Source organism: Mytilus trossulus, chromosome 1 (assembly GCF_036588685.1).
Source record: "Mytilus trossulus isolate FHL-02 chromosome 1, PNRI_Mtr1.1.1.hap1, whole genome shotgun sequence".
NCBI lineage: Eukaryota > Metazoa > Mollusca > Bivalvia > Mytilida > Mytilidae > Mytilus > Mytilus trossulus.
In genome coordinates this window covers 99,785,282-99,802,940 of record NC_086373.1, presented here as the reverse complement: position 1 = coordinate 99,802,940, position 17,659 = coordinate 99,785,282, and the positions used below count along the sequence as shown (strand labels likewise).

At 32.1% G+C, this 17,659-nt stretch overlaps 1 protein-coding gene across 1 annotated transcript in view; it reads right to left on the bottom strand.

The window, feature by feature from the left end:
• LOC134693539 (WASH complex subunit 5-like) overlaps window positions 1-6,283 on the bottom strand; it is a 35,744-nt gene extending 29,461 nt beyond the window's left edge. The window contains exons 1-3 of the mRNA XM_063554380.1: window positions 5,763-6,283; window positions 4,374-4,480; window positions 1,316-1,400 (exon numbers count right to left, since the gene is read on the bottom strand). Of these exons, the coding sequence (XP_063410450.1) occupies window positions 1,316-1,400; window positions 4,374-4,480; window positions 5,763-5,987 (417 nt within the window). The 5' untranslated portion in view covers window positions 5,988-6,283. The remainder of the gene's footprint in view (window positions 1-1,315; window positions 1,401-4,373; window positions 4,481-5,762) is intronic.
• Window positions 6,284-17,659: the final 11,376 nt, after the last annotated feature.

The following is a 17,659-nucleotide window of genomic DNA, read 5'->3' as shown; positions in this document are numbered from 1 at the left end:
ACAGGACTGAGTATTAAATAAAGTAATCTCAATCAGTCATTTATAGTTATTTCACAAGTTACAAGATCAGCCATATGTTCATGTGTTTGTTGTAAGTCAGGAGCTTCTTCAGATTCCCAAAATTGAAATGTTCAAGTGTCTGTCCTAAGTCAGCAACATTGCATGTTCAAGTGTCTGTCCTAAGTCAGCAATATTGCATGTTCAAGTGTCTGTCCTAAGTCAGCAACATTGCATGTCCATGTGTCTGTCCTAAGTCAGCAACATTGCATGTCCATGTGTCTGTCCTAAGTCAGCAACATTGCATGTCCATGTGTCTGTCCTAAGTCAGCAACATTGCAAGTTCAAGTGTCTGTCCTAAGTCAGCAACATTACATGTTCAAGTGTCTGTCCTAAGTCAGCAACATTGCATGTCCATGTGTCTGTCCTAAGTCAGCAACATTGCATGTTCAAGTGTCTGTCCTAAGTCAGCAACATTGCAAGTTCAAGTGTCTGTCCTAAGTCAGCAACATTGCATGTCCATGTGTCTGTTCTAAGTCAGCAACATTGCATGTCCATGTGTCTGTCCTAAGTCAGCAACATTACATGTTCAAGTGTCTGTCCTAAGTCAGCAACATTGCATGTCCATGTGTCTGTCCTAAGTCAGCAACATTGCATGTTCAAGTGTCTGTCCTAAGTCAGCAACATTGCAAGTTCAAGTGTCTGTCCTAAGTCAGCAACATTGCATGTCCATGTGTCTGTCCTAAGTCAGCAACATTGCATGTCCATGTGTCTGTCCTAAGTCAGCAACATTGCATGTCCATGTGTCTGTCCTAAGTCAGCAACATTGCATGTCCATGTGTCTGTCCTAAGTCAGCAACATTGCATGTTCAAGTGTCTGTCCTAAGTCAGCAACATTGCATGTCCATGTGTCTGTCCTAAGTCAGCAACATTGCATGTCCATGTGTCTGTCCTAAGTCAGCAACATTGCATGTTCAAGTGTCTGTCCTGGATTTTCAGGCTTGCCGGATCATCTGATAATGTTCAAGCTTTTTGGAAAAATAAAATATTTCTCTATCTACCTACCAACAACTGGCTTGGCAGGGTCGGGATTGGGGAAACAAACTATATTTTAATTTAGGCCTAAGTAATTTCATTTTGCCCATATCAAAGTACTTGCATTTGGATATTTATAATAATAATTGCGCTATAAGCCCAAGCTTATTAATTCTACTTGTATTTTAAAATGAGGGTAGTGTAGGGAATATGAATAGGTCTTTATCCCTTTCTACCTTTACCTAATGCTTTTCAAAAAATATGCATTCTAATGGTTTCTTACCAATAACTGTTTACCATCATCATTAATCAAAACACTTTCCAATGAATGTTGTATGTATATTCCTTCTTCTAAATCTTCAAGGAATCTAAAACAATCAAATTATAGAAGCATGATAAATATCATTTTAATCTTATCAAATTTAGTATCATCAATTTGAATTATAAACTCTCTAACTGAAAGCATTACAACCAGAGAATGGCCTTGCTGATATGGTATACTGTAAAAATAATACAAAATCCATTCAATCAGACACAATCTTACAAGTGCAAGTATAAATAACTACTTATTTTTTACTACAATTTAATCAGACTTGCTAACTGTTTCTCTTCATAGCTTATTTCATTATTTTTGCACAGACAAAAATCACATTTGAACAAATCTTGTTAAAAAAAGAAAAACTTTTTTAGTTTTGTTTAATAAGAACTATTTAAGGACATACATTTGTACATGTTATTAAGTTTCAGGACAGAAGGCAAATCTGCACCTATCTCCTGGATATAAGCTGCATTCAAAATGCAAAAATTGGGAAAGAGTCTGCTGTCGCAACACACATTTGATTTTTAGTGCAAGTAAATAGAACTTTAAAACTTTCAAAAATAGAAATCATGATAAAAACCAGATGCTCTGCAGGGCGTAGCTTTATACGACTGCAGAGGTTGAACCCTGAACGGTTGGGGCAAGTATGGACACAACATTCAAGCTGGATTCAGCTCTAAATTTGGATTGTGATTAAATAGTTGACACAGCATAGGTTTCTGACACAGAATGAATGTGTTCTAATGAACTTAAAATTTTTGTTTTCTCTTAGAGCAATTCACTATGCTGTTGAATATTAATCCTCTCAAAAAAATGTTTGAAGAAATTTTCTTTTTATTTATGAAATTTCAAATGAGAAAAATTGAACCCAATTTTTTTAATCACATCCCCCTTTCCCTTATTCCAAAACTAATCTCAATTAAAATTTCTAATGGAGTTTGCAACAATAACTACTCATTTAAATACATCATAAAATATTAAGATGTAAAAAAACTGCTTGTTATCACTGAATGGTAAAGATTATTTTAATTTATCAGTTGGTAGTAAAAAGTGAATATACATTGTATATTGTATATAACAAAGATTTAAGTTGATTCTGGACAAAGAAAGATAACTCCAATTAAAAAAAAAATGTGCAATTAGATATTTCTTGCTTACTATTCTGGACAAAGAAAGATAACTCTAATTTAAAAAAAAATTGCAATTTCACAATATTGTGCAATTAGATATTTCTTGCCATTACTCAATACTGTGCAATTGAAAAGACTTGCTATTGCACAATACTTAATATAATGATTTTAGATCCTGATTTGGACCAACTTGAAAACTTGGCCCATAATCAAAAATCTAAGTACATGTTTGGATTCAGCATAACAAAGAACCCCAAGATTTCAATTTTTGTTAAAATCAAACTAAGTTTAATTTTGGACTCTTTGGACTTTAATGTAGACCAATTTGAAAACAGGACCAAAAATGAAGAATCTACATACACAGTTAGATTTGGCATATCAAAGAACCCCATTTATTCAATTTTTGATGAAATCAAACAAAGTTTAATTTTGAACCCCGATTTGGACCAACTTGAAAACTGGGCCAATAATCAAGAATCTAAGTACATTTTTAGATTCAGCATATCAAAGAACCCAACCGATTCATTTTTTGTCAAAATCAAACTAAGTTTAATTTTGGACCCTTTGGACCTTAATGTAGACCAATTTGAAAACGGGACCAAAAGTTAAGAATCTACATACACAGTTAGATTGGGCATATCAAAGAACCCCAATTATTCAATTTTGATGAAATCAAACAAAGTTTAATTTTGGACCCTTTGGGCCCCTTATTCCTAAACTGTTTGGACCAAAACTCTCAAAATCAATACCAACCTTCCTTTTATGGTCATAAACCTTGTGTTTAAATTTCATAGATTTCTATTTACTTATACTAAAGTTATGGTGCGAAAACCAAGAAAAATGCTTATTTGGGTCCCTTTTTGGCCCCTAATTCCTAAATTGTTGAAACCAAAACTCCCAAAATCAACCCCATCCTTTCTTTTGTGGTCATAAACCTTGTGTCAAAATTTCATAAATTTCTATTAACTTAAACTAAAGTTAAAGTGCGAAAACCAAGAAAATGCTTATTTGGGCCCTTTTTGGGCCCTTATTCCGAAAATGTTGGGACCAAAACTCCCAAAATCAATACCAACCTTCCTTTTGTGGTCATAAACCTTGTGTTAAAATTTCATAGATTTCTATTCACTTTTAATAAAGTTAGAGTGCGAAAACTAAAAGTATTCGGACGACGACGACGACACAGACGACGACACAGACGACGACGCCAACGTGATAGCAATATACGATGAAATTTTTTTCAAATTTTGCGGTCGTGTAATGATTGTATGCAGACTCACCAAGTAGTTTCAGAAGTGAAAACATTATATACCATTGGATTGAAACTAAATATGTGTTCAACAATTTACCAGTGCAGCTACCAATTCTATTAACTCCAAAAAGATTTATCGTGATCATATTAGAAGGGTTCAATGTTTCAAGTCTGGTTGTTTCAGGAGAGAAAACAAATGAAATTGACAAATCAAAATAAAAATTTATTTTAGCAGTCAGAACTTACAGTATATAGGATTGGAGAAATATTAGGACCTTATAACATTAACAATTCTTTTAAGTATTTGTATAAAGATCAGAAAGATGATAATTTTATTTTCTATGAGTTCTTTATGAACATGATGAACCAACTTTCTGCTTAAAGTTATGCCAGAATGTTTTTAACAAAATGAAATAACTAATCACTGATCATCACTACACAAGTTAAATATCAAACCTTCAAACTGTTTAATATTTTTTTATCAAACCTTCAAACTGTTTAATATTTTTTTATCAAACATAATACCTCATCCATCAAGGATACATGCACCTATTTTATTAACAAATATAAACAAAAGTAGTCTTGATATAAATGCTAAAACAGATAAAAGCAAATTAATAAATGGTAATCAAGGCATACTTACTTTGTCAAATCTATTATATATTTATGTACACTAGAAAACGCTTGATAAAATCTTGTCAGAATTTCTATATTATTCTCTCTGAATTCTTCATCTAAATCTTGAAGTTCCTGAAAGACAAAAACAAACTATACTTTGCAAGAAATCAAGCGTAATTCCTTTCCAAGAAAGGTAAATACTCTGGTATAATATAATAAATAATTAGTACATAGTGCTAGAAATGGTAAGCAGTATACATGAATATAGCTTTTTATATATCCTTGTAACATCTTAACTGTTGTCACCTTTGAAATTTTAGAGTTGTACCAGTTCATCAAGTACATTACTATTTTTATTTTTGTAGCATATATCTTTGCAGTCTCTGTTGTACAATGTTGTAAATACATTGTAGCTATATATAAACCTACTTTAATAAATTTTAGAATTGTACAAGCGTCTCTATAATTTTCATGAGGTTTGACTGTTTTATTGTATAAATTTTTAGATTGTTGTAGTTTTATAATCAGATAGATTGATATTATTCATTTTACATCATAATAATATTGATGATCATGATGATGGATATCTTTTATATGAAATATTTAACATTTGTTCATTTTAATTTTTATTATTATTTTTGGTGATGTTCAGTTGTACCCTTTCAGACGTTTCATGTTGTTATACATTATATTTTGTAGAATGCTGTTTCATAATTATATAAATCATTGCCCTCCTAAGATTTATCATTGGCTATTATTCAGTCATTTGATATCTATATATCGTCTAAACGTCAGCCCAACTTTCGATACAATGCATTTACTTCAAAAACTTTGGTTTTAGTGAACATCATTCAGGCCTGTAAAGGCATAGTCACTTCTGTTCCCATGTTGTCATTATTCCTAATTCGGCAAATTGAATTCTTATAATTAACAATCAGCACTACTGTCATTAGGAAAATGTGTGATTAAGTACAAAAGTTTAACAAACAATATTGCTATCCTGCACAATGATGATCACTTAATGCTTGATGAACGTTTATCAATGTTTATACATGTAGTGCAGGGATACAGGCGATCCCCTCTACCTGGTAAAAGATGTCATAAAGGCACACACAATTGACATTTTTTTTCCGGTGAAGGATAAACTTGAAAGTGGTCTTTTGATTTTGGATAAGCTAAATATCTGTCGCAAATGATTGTTATATAAAGTATATACTATATAGGAAAACAATTTTTTGAGACAACTCACATGTACAAGTACTATAGTTAGGGCATGTTGATCTGGAGCGATTTGTCAATGGGATGAGTTGTCATAGGTTTGCATGAAATTATTTTATTCAAAGTGGTTACATATGAGCATATATGTTTATTTTGTAAACATGCATATGGTAAAGGTTTATTTCCGATATCTTACCACTTTGGATTCAATCTTGTTGTCAAAGTATTCTGCATTTCTAAAGTAACTGAAATCACTAATAATGTCAGCATATTTAAGTTTTTCATGTTGATTTTCCTGTCTGAAAACTGGTGGTATTACTTCTGAAAGTCTCAATAATTCAGCAAGTATGGCATTTCCCCTAGACACAAGGCGTAAAATATTTTGACCACACTGGTTATTTTCTGCAAGGAAATCAGCCATTTCTTGTTTCTGTGATGTTAGTTGTGTTAAAGAACAGTCGAATTTAAACTCAAATCAGAAAAAAAAACAACATCAGAAGTTACGCCCACTCTGGTAGGCACTCATGAACATGTGACAACCCTCTACCAACAACAATTATCCTCAGGGTAAGTGCATCTGATTGCTACGGTAACTTATTTTTTCAGTATCAAATTATGTTTTCTCAAACAGAAACTTGTGTATCTACTCTTCACAGCAAATTTACTGTTCCATTTTGGTGTAAAGAGCAGACAGATAGTCAACATCCGGAAACAGATACAGCGACACCTATAACTAAGAGTAAAGTCAATAAAAGAACAGAAATCATATAGAACAACGCACAGCAAAGGACACAAATATTCAATATTGTTCAAAGAAAAAAACATGCACACAATGAAAATGACAAAAAATAATTTGAAAGGGGTATATTCTGGGATTAATAACAAGAATGCTTTCTAAACTTCGGATGGGTTATTACCAGAGAATAAAAACTCTGAATTTACTAAACTTTAATCGGATAGTTCATGTAACATAAAATATAACAGTATACACATATTATATCACAGGCAATTTTAATTCAGTTTAAGCAATTTCAAATATAATAGTATTTTTTACTATGGACAGGAAATACACATTTGCAATGGAATGATGTACATCACATGTCACATGTAATTGAATAAAACGGTTTCTGAGTAATATAACTTAAAGGGGCATTAGGACCCTTCACTGTAAGCTGTCAAATTCATGTTGAACAATTCTACTAAAATTCTCATATTTGATTGATAACCAACTAAAACGCCGGTATGGGATCGATAATATGTATCAGCATTTCGTGTGTATTTTAGTCTAGACGACATATATTAAAACAACAAGAAGCCTCCAAAGACTACCGACTGTCATTCAACCCGACATAACTTGTGACATAAATATAGCTATCATACATTGATAGCAAACGCATGCAATTGGATTTTCTAGGATCTGTTTGTTTTTATATTATTGGACCTATTATATAAGCTAAACACATATGTTAATCAGTTAAACAATGAGTGAATACATACACAACTGGTGCAAAATGCAGGATCTGCTTACCCTACAGGAGCACCTGAGATCACCTCCAGTTTTTGGTGGGGTTCGTGTTGCTTAGTCTTTAGTTTTTTGTGTTGTGTATTGAGTAGTATTGCTTGTCTGTTCTTCTTTTTTTTCTTTTTCGGCCATGGCGTTGGCAGTTTGTTTTCGATCTATGAGTTTGAATGCAGTCCCTCTGGTATCTTTCGTCAATCCTTTTCTTACTCTGTATAAGAATGAGATTTTGTATTGAATCAGCCAATCAAATGATTTACCCTTGTTTCACTTTTTTTTTTTTTTTTGATATTTTTTTTAATTTAATAGCTGAATACGCCTAATTGGTGTGTAGCCCATCCCTAGCTTAGGAGTTAAATGTAAGATCACATGATTACGGATTCAATGAGTTCGAATTATTCACTTGCAAGTAAATAATTGATGAGCGATATTTCTTAGCTTAATTTGACAAAATCTAACCAAACTGGCTGCTTTAGGCGAATTATTTTTTGACTATTTAATTTTCAAGAATGATTGAAACAAAAAAAATCTCGTATCTAATGCCCCTATAATATAACATAAAAAAAATCCTTTGAAAAATCTTCAATTTAATGAAGTCTTACAAATAAATACTAATTATGCAATAAATTTACTAATCCAATGCTGTTAAATCTAGACCAATTATTTGCAGCAATTTACAATGGGTTTTTAAACTGACTAAAACTGACTTCCAATCTACCTAAAACTGTAAAGTTTATCTTCTCCTAAAATTAGAAAACAATGAGGAAGAACATAAAAATAAGTTATTATTTACATGAGTCGGAAACATCCTTCAAGAAAAAGAAACATTATAACTTCATGTTGGAAAATTAGTTTATAAGGTTTACAAATAAATTCGACTTTAAAACATGCTTGAATTATTCAAAATATTAACGATTCAAATGCATTTATAAGATTTCCTCTATAAAGGATGATATTTTACAAATCATTATTCAGAGTATAATCCTGTCGACGTTCGTGTTTCTAAAATCAATTCCACAGACTATCACGGTAAATTCACATAGTCAAGCATGTACAAAATAAACTTGGGTGATGATTGTCATTAGGTTTCCGTCTGTAATTGTGCAGGAAAATGTAATATTCTTCGTTGCTAATGTCGTAAAGCCAACAATGTTTGTCCAACAAGATGTTATCAACAAATTGTTAACAAATTTGGTTATTAATAAACTGGTTTCTTTTTTTCACAGAACTCGAAGAAAGTATGCATTAGATGCAGATCTGCTTTGCCAAAATTTGCTTGAAGTTGCATTTAGGTTAAAGTAGTAAAAGAACAGAAAGAATTGGTAAATATCGGTAGTTACATGGTTTGATTATAATTTTAGACAACCTTAGACGACATTTTAAAGTGAATGAATGTCGAATTGAAAAGAATATGTCATGTCATGCGTCATTAAAGTGCAACATACTAGTATCATTAGACACATTCTTATACTTTCTGTCATGCTCGTACTTATTTTCGATTTTTGACTTTGATCTTAGTAGTATTGTTGTAACCGAATGTTATGATTCTCTTGGCTGAGACGCCTTCAATATCTATTTTACCAACATCGAAATATAGAAGACAGTTCAGGAACAAGCTATAAATTTGAAGATAACAGACATATCTGCGTTCAACTAAAAAAAACCGCTCGTTTTAACGGAGTGGTATACTGTTCTCTGGGTGGTAGGTTCTTCCCAGTGTTTGGATAAACGAACCAGAACCCCTTTTCATCCCCTGTTTATCGAGAAGCACAACAATTTGACTCTAGGTTTGACGAGTTATTAATATACATCCAGTTTTCATTGTTGCTACCTCACTAAGAAGGCATTTCAGGAAGAATAACTACAATTTTCCTAACTATACAGTCGCAATAAATAATTGATTGATTATTTTAAAATAGTGTCTCAGATTCCCAACTCACATGTGACATTTATATAAGACCCCTCATATCCACGAATACCTATATTTAATATCAATACCGATGTGGTGATAGCCCTGACATTGAGAATTACTATTTGAAACGTGATTTGAAATGACTTTGGAAAAGTGGGATGAATGATGCATGCATAGCAGGTAATGCTTTACGTGCCTTTGCACGTGGCAAAATCAAGATCTGCTGTTTCGAGCACATATTTTGTACTCCAATTTACTGAATAAAGTTATATGACCTACGGCCTGATCTGATCCGTTAATTATAGGTTCGCTATCATGTTTTGCCAGTGTTATATCTTGACATGCTATTAACTGGACACTGCTTTGATATATTAACTATCATCCCTAAGGTATTTTTGTCTTTTATATGGGTGAAAATGATAAATGACAGTCTCCTGTTTGTTTATTTAATTTGGGAACAATAATATGTTATAATGTACTAGGTTCAGTTTTAGAAAGATAAATGGATTTTTATAGCATTTCACAGCATATATTGTCGCAAAAATGCAATTTCTAATGGAAATATGTCTACGACCAGGATATCCTGAGGGAGTCAAGCTATGGAAATAAACCACTAAAATGTCATTTAATAGTCATACGACAAAGTTAGACCACATTTCTAAAGCGTAAAAGCTGTTTCCGTTCTTATTTATGTCAACAGTATTAATATATCATAAAACAGATAATAAAATATATTTTCACAATGAAACCCAATTCATAAAAAAGTGACAAGACAAAAAAAAAACGATTCTAGCTACCAGAATATGAAAACAAATGTTTGACTATGTACATTTAAAATAATGATAACGACACGCTACTCAATCTGCATATCATATTTATTAATTCGGTATTTAACTTCGAAGAAGAATGTTAATACGAAACCCAAAGTTGACACCACAGAATCAATTTGTTTTACTTTTATTTGCAAACAAGAGGTTCCTGAAAACGACCAAGTACAACTGAGTAGTTAGTTATCAAGGTTTTATTAATGGTTATGACCTGAGCTAATTAAAAGAAATTAAAATTTTGAGCAAAACAAACAGTACTTAAAAAAGCGACGTTGACTCATGGGTAATGAAAGGGTACGTAGTCTGTGTTGCACATATGTTTGTTAAGTCTTCTGGTTTACTCAAGTGTCGTGTGTCTAGGAAGGGTAAGTAGTATTTGTTGGCGTATATAACTTGTCGAATTTCTCGTTGTTAACAGAGTTTTCATGTGTCATGAAAGGTTTATAAGTCCGCTGTGTTGTACAAAACTTGTCAAGTTTCTCGTGGTTAACTCATGTTTCATGTGTCATGAAAGGATTAGTTATCTGTGTTGTACAGAACTTGTCAATTTTCTATGGTTTAACTGAAAATCAAATCACGAAGAAAGAAGGAAGATAGAGAATTGGATCTTATCCGGTGAAGTCTGAGTTGATTATAAAATACTGAAACTTAAGCTTACACACTCCTTTAATTGTTCTTTAAAACAGTAAAAAAACGGACATTCTTATGTGACATCAAAGAAACTGGTCATCGACATTAAGATTAAAAATTTGAACGCAAGACGTTAGTTTCGACGAAACAAGACTGATCAGTAACGCATCAGTCATTGAAGAAAAAGAGGCAAAATAAAGTACGAAGTTGAAGAGCATCGACGAATCACGTACAATAACACATGACCTATTGGCCTATTGACAATCCGTATTGCTTTGTGGCGTCAGACGTTTTATCTTGGGACTTCAGAATCTTACATGATCGTCCGTGTGATATGCATACTTATAGATTATCGGTTTCAGCACATTGATATCGTAAAATGTTAGCTTCAAACCATAATGTGAACCTTTTTGGTGAGTAATTGAGGTGATGTAATCAAAGTCTTAAAGGATACATTACTTATGTAACAAACGGTCTCAAATTATCCTGATAATCAACATTCCCTATATATTTTCTTATTTCAATTGATATGATATTTCCAGCTGAAATTTTATTGTAATAATGTGGAATACTCATATGGTCATCCATTATTACTTTAATTGGTGTGCTATTGTTAGCTTTGGTGTGTTTAAGTGCTTTTATCATCAAAATTGGCGTAACGTTAATAATAACCTTCCACATATATTATAAACGTTACATTCTACTAAATCGTTGTGAAGTCGCACTTTCATGGTCGACTGTTTTTATAGCAAGAACACTGTTATTGTGTTTGATATATGGCAATGCAGTGACCCGAAGCGTTTCACAGTTAATGGCATTATGTTGTAATAAAAAGTAATCACTGTACTTAAAGGTTAACAAATTATGCACAAAGAAGTAATGTCTGCAAAATCCTCATACAACGTTATTTGAATTGTTCTGTTTTTATTTGATTCCAAATGCAGAACAAATTGTAGAAACAACGTAACAGAATTAACAACCTAAACAGTCATTAATAAATATTGCTTCATCAGGGATCCGACTTTTCAGATTTAATTTAATCGTGCAAATACCAATTTGAACAAATATACGACCGATTGAACATAGCCAAATTTGAAACTTAATTAGAATACCTCTAATACGGTATTAACGCCAGACTAGATGTGAAAATGTTGCATTAAAAATTACAAGGCTCGCTACTCAATTTAATTTCATAGGAACAAAAAATCAACAATAATGTCAGCATTGAGTTTGTGTTATTATTTATTGACTCGTTGTGTCTAACTGGTGTTTATTAATTACTCATTCAATATAGTGCTATATTTTATTAACAGAAACAGGGTAATGACATAACAGTAACAGGAAAAACGACATTTAATGTAAAGTTATTGAGAAATTCAGAGTTAGAAAACTATAAAAATATGCCAATCAACTATGGTATTTGAATAAGTGCATAATGAATTCAACAGGTACATCACTGAGAAAAATAAGCTGAGAAGATAATTGTTATTGCCTTAACTCCTTTTTTAATGGTAAATTTACCCCTAGCTTAATCTACTAGAGGTGCTTAACTACCTTGACTACCCATGAGGGTATCGCAAGGTCTTGGACTAAATTTTATTTTTCAACAAGACAGGAATAATAATTATTTCATAGAAAGACTACATATAGGACAAGGACAGCAAGAGACTGGAGATAAAACTAACCGCTTTTCTAAAAATAGTTTATGCATTTTGCTTGCGGCAAATTCGAGTCATTTCATGGAAATTCTAGGATTTGTTGAGATTCTTATTGCGTTTTTTTTTTATAACGCTTGTTAAGGCAACAATACGTTTTCATTGACCTTTAAAACTTAAAAGTTGTCGATTATAATCTATCAAAATCTGCCATTTCTGTTATATTTGTATTGGCTTATAAGAAATTTAAAACTGGTATATCAAAGAAGTAAAATAACAAAAATACTGAACCCCGATGACTATTCAAATCAGATGGCAAAATCAAAAGATAAAACACATCAAACGAATGGACAACACCTGCCATACTCTTGACTTGATAAAGTCATTTTCAAATGTAGAAAATGGTGATATGAAACTTGTTTTATAGCGCCAAACCTCTCACTTGTATGACAGTTGCATCAAATTTCATCATATTTACAACGATGCGTGAATAAAACAGACATACTTGATAAGATTGTCAACATAGGGGTACACCAGTCATCACTGTGTCATAATCTCAATTAGAACAAAAACAAACAAATATTTAACAAAGATGCACAAAAAAGCATATATAAAATTTAACGACCACTTTTATTGCTTACTTAAAATATTTTTGTATTTTAAATCAAACTTAAAAAATATTTTGTCGTTCAAAGTATTTTCAAAATTATAATAGAACATACTGGCATTATAATACAACAATAACATAATGGCAGGATGTTTAAAAGTACAGAGTCACGTCATATGTACCAAACAAACACAAAAAGTCACACGTACAAAGCACATCAGTAATACTGAAAGATTCTACACATTGACGGGATGCATAAGTACCGAGTCACGTCAAATGGATATCACCAAAAACAGACCAAACTGTAAAACTAATATTAATAATAGATCAAAGACAACTAAAAGAACAATATAACACGTTATTAAAATGACAAACAACGCCAGTACGAAGAATATATACACCAAGACCATCATATATTATTTGTGAAGTTGATACGGAAATTTATCAATAAGGTCTTGGTACCTTCCGATGAAGTTTTTTTTAAGAAAAAGGAAGAGACTTTCCTTGACACACCCCTGGTTCACCAACTTTCTTCTCAGACACTGGTGACGTTTTACACAGTCTGAGTAGGAGCTGCAAACTCTTGAATATCGAATTTGTTAAGAAATGCATATCCTATATGCAGGTAAAGTTGGTATATTGCTACTAAGGTGGGAGAATTTCGAAACTAAAATCGTCTCGTTTGTCATACTAGATTCTGGTACTGAGATGAGGTGCAAGTCTAAAAAGTGAGACGGAGGAAGCCGTGTCGGTTGTTTCTTTAATTTCTAGTTCTGGGGAATATATTAATGCCGGGAACCCAATGAGAAAAGTTCGGATTGTTTATAATAATAGAAAGAACATCATCAAAGTACCTAAAACCCATTTAAGAAGAGACAATTCATTCTGACTAAAGAACAATGCTGATGTAATGTATGGGAAATTTCCATTACACTTTGTGAAATATAAATTGTACTAGTATTTAGTATCATAGTATAGCTTCATTTTTCACTTTCGAGATACAGAATAGCATTCAATTAGCTGTTGATTTTAAAGTTAAATAATTGCGTTCCACACCAACACTATACATGCAACTGTTGTAAATCATCGTTCCCGAGTTAATCATGTTTTACATGTAAATGAACAGCAACATTTTAATTAAATTTTCGAGCAAAGCAATTTTCGTTGGGTAGTAAATTAAATCAGAATAGTATTTTTGTTAAATTGAACAAGTAATGAAAATAGTATGCACGAAGCAATTTTGACTTTCAATTATTCTCCGGATCGTTTTATCACTTTAATTTCTATCGTTCCAAACACTGTGACAGCTGATTGCATCTGTTGTTAACGCAGAGAGCGAAAACATAATTATACTGAAACAATTCTGGTGGTGACATTCTGTTATATATCAAGCACTTATTTATAGAGTAGTTTTAAATAGAAGTTGCAAGTACTGTCACAGTGTCGTCTAGACAATCTTATTGTGTAAATAGGAAATGTTTAGCTTTCAAATTAACTTAATTTAATAAAAGACGTTTTACTTCATATTGCCATATTCGTACACATAATTGTCTTCTATCTCCTCATATTCTTTTCACAAAATGTTTATCGTCTTCTTTTGCCTGTTCTATTTATAATTTTGATACTGTATCATAGTTTATCATTGTTGTGTTATAACTTGTGTTTTTGTTATCTGTTCAATTGATGCATTAAAAGATTTGACACTTTTCTCAGTTTTGACAAACAACAACCACACTCCAAATCAAGGCATGCTATCGGTTAGGCAGCAACCATTTGATTTTCTGGGATGGGGAGGGGGCTATGGATTTTTTTCGGACAGACTTTTTTTTTGCCGTTGGCGAAAAACAATCTATTTTTTTGCCTACAAGTTGATTTGGCGCATTTGGATTGATTGATTGATTGATTGGTGTTTAACGCCACTTTCTGTTGTTTAGTGGCGATCGTTGGTGGCAGCCGGAGTGGCCGGAGAAAACCACCGACCTTATTTAGCAAAACTGACAAAATGCACATTTAGAAAACCAGCAGCTGCTCAAATGTAAAACTAACGTTATACAAGAAAGTATAAACAGTTATACTTACAAAAATACATATATCTGTTCAACTGACTTGATTTTTCTGCACGAATTGCAAACCATATAAAATGATTTTAATTCTTTGGAAAATAACTTATATCATTACGAAACACTCGAGCAATGCCAATGATACGACTAATAGATATGAACAATATTGGGATGATTTATATTTATTTGTTCCGTTCCTTTGAATTCGAATCAACTATCAAGTATTTTGTTATTTTTCACTACATATAAAGTTTTAATCTGTAGATACTAAAATGTTTACGATTATGAATGATATTATGAAATATCGATAATAAATATATATTTCAAATCGACTCTCAAACTTTTATACCCCTAAAACGTAAACTGCATTAAGATAAAAGGAAACAGAAATATATAAAGTCTTCTTATTATCAGTATATGAGCATACATCTTCTGAAGTTCTTCTTTGAATACAAATAATCGATGCGTTGTATTATGTAAGAGACAGCAAGGGACTACTAAAAGTTCCAACTGTATAAAAAGTAGGTAAAAGTTATTTCGAACATTTTGTATCGGATTGGCTCTTTTGACCTTTCTCTTAAATATGAAGTCATTGTTGTTGCAAACAATAGAAAATGCAGTACAACATTTTCTGAGTTGTTTTGTAATAATCACGTTAGGTGTGACAGTTTTAAATCCATATAAACCAATAACTGATAACAAAGACTTCTAATTTATTGAACACTTTTAAGATAACTTTTAAGAGTAATGGATCGTATCTGATTTTAAGAAGAACTTATAGGTACCGCGTTCCTCGAAATGTAAAAATCGACTACCAACACGGATTACGACCAAGTTGTAAAATATGATACATATACACACTGTAAGGGAACGACCATTTACCTTCGAAAAGGGAGGGGGAGGGCGCCGGGGATTTTTTTTTCTAAAAAATTATGCGGATTCCCAATTTGATGGAAAAAAAATATTCTGTTCTAGCATAGGGAAAAAAACACTGAAACAAAACTTCCCCCTTACCTTAAAGTGTAAAATTTTGAAAAAAATAACTTAATTGATAGCGCCGAACAAATAAATGAATTTTCTGACTCGGATATAAAAAAAAACCAAACAATAACCTCCCCTTTGACGTTAAATGGTCGCTGCCATTGAACAGACACAAGAAGCATCAAAAAGGGAAAATTAACAATTGGGAACGAAAATGGTCTCTTTTGTTTTAAATTTTTGTATAGAGTTTCCCTTGTGAAACCGAAATCTCCAAATCTGGCTGATGAATTCATATTCAATCAAATCAGTGTCATATTTTGAAGATGTAACATTCATCTTATTTGGTCTTTAAAAGTTTTAAACAAGAAAAAGGATTTTAGTATGCTATAATCTAGGTGCTCTTTTTAGATGTGCTCCTATATAACCTATGTTTGGGGGTTAAATCAAAATAAGTTTCCAGGAGTCCGAATTTTAAGCTGATTTTTAACATTTCTAAATACTTAAATTGAGAATTCTAGATATGTTTTTCCTCTTTTCAAGGGGAATTACATCATTTTACGTAGATGCACACATTTACCAATAATTTAATAAATCCTTTCTTTCAGAGTTTTGAAGAGAAGACAAGAAAATGCCTTATGAAGTATTGATTTCAGCTTCTGCATAATGTATTAATTTCCAAAGATTATACAGTAGGCGATATTAAAACAACCCACAGGTCTTACAGAATATCGTTTCGGCACTTCCATTAATTACTCAATGTTGCTCTAACAATAGCTTCTGTATTTTAGAACAATAAATATAAAATCTTTCTTTTATTGCAATTTTTGCAACATATACAAGATAACGACACAGTACTTTAACATGTTTTGTTTTATCAGTAAATTAGTGTTAGTGTTGTATATATCATTTTGTTAATGGAAGCATATCACTGTGCAGTCAACATCACGTAAAATGCAGGCCTGACTAATAAAAAGGGGATTGATTGAACTCCAAACGGAGTAAACCAATACAGATGCAATTTCTGCAATGTGTGAATCATCAGTAACACGAATCTAAAGTCGTATCTTGCAGAAAGAATCAAACTGGGACATGACAAAATCGGACATTTGGAATCTTTCAGAGATTTTGTCACAGAGTAAAAATGTCATTAGTGTTTCATGTATATCTATGATACCTTATGAGCTCATTTGCTGAATATTAAAAGTAAGGAAAACGCTTCCTTTATTTGAAGGAGAAAAATGTATAGAGACACTGGTAGTTTATGTTTTTATGCATTTGCTTATCTTATCTTACAGGCAAAAATCTTTCTGAGTTGACCTGCAAATTGATTTTTTTACATGCAACTTAAACAATCACAGTACCATCTTGTTAATATGACACCAATAGTGTTATAACACTTGATTTACTTCTTAACAAGACGTCACTTGGGGAAAACACGGCTGAATATTGCCATAAGCCTAAAATAGCGATGGAAGTGTAGACAATCAGGACAATTATATTAGGTCTTTCCACTTTTCGTGGAAAGACCTTTTGTTTTATCTTCAATCTGATCATTTTAAAAAAAAAAAAAAAATCTTCTGCCGTCTGAGATGCTTTTTTGTCTTACAACATATCTAATGGATCGTTGACCAATAATGTTGTACAGTAATGAGGGTTCCAAAACTCCCCCTGTCTGACCGAACACTTATTATTATAGGAGTAATCTCCCCGCGTCCTCTTTTTCTTGATATCGCTATGTCTCTTATGGGAGTTATTTCCCTTTGAAAATTTAAGATATGCAATTTGTTGGATAAATTCATACGTTATAAGTCGTAGAGGCGTACAGTCTTTTGATACGAAGTCCTTGGTCCATTTGAAGGAAATTCAAGTCAAAGGTCAAGGTCATGTAATAAATTTTGAATT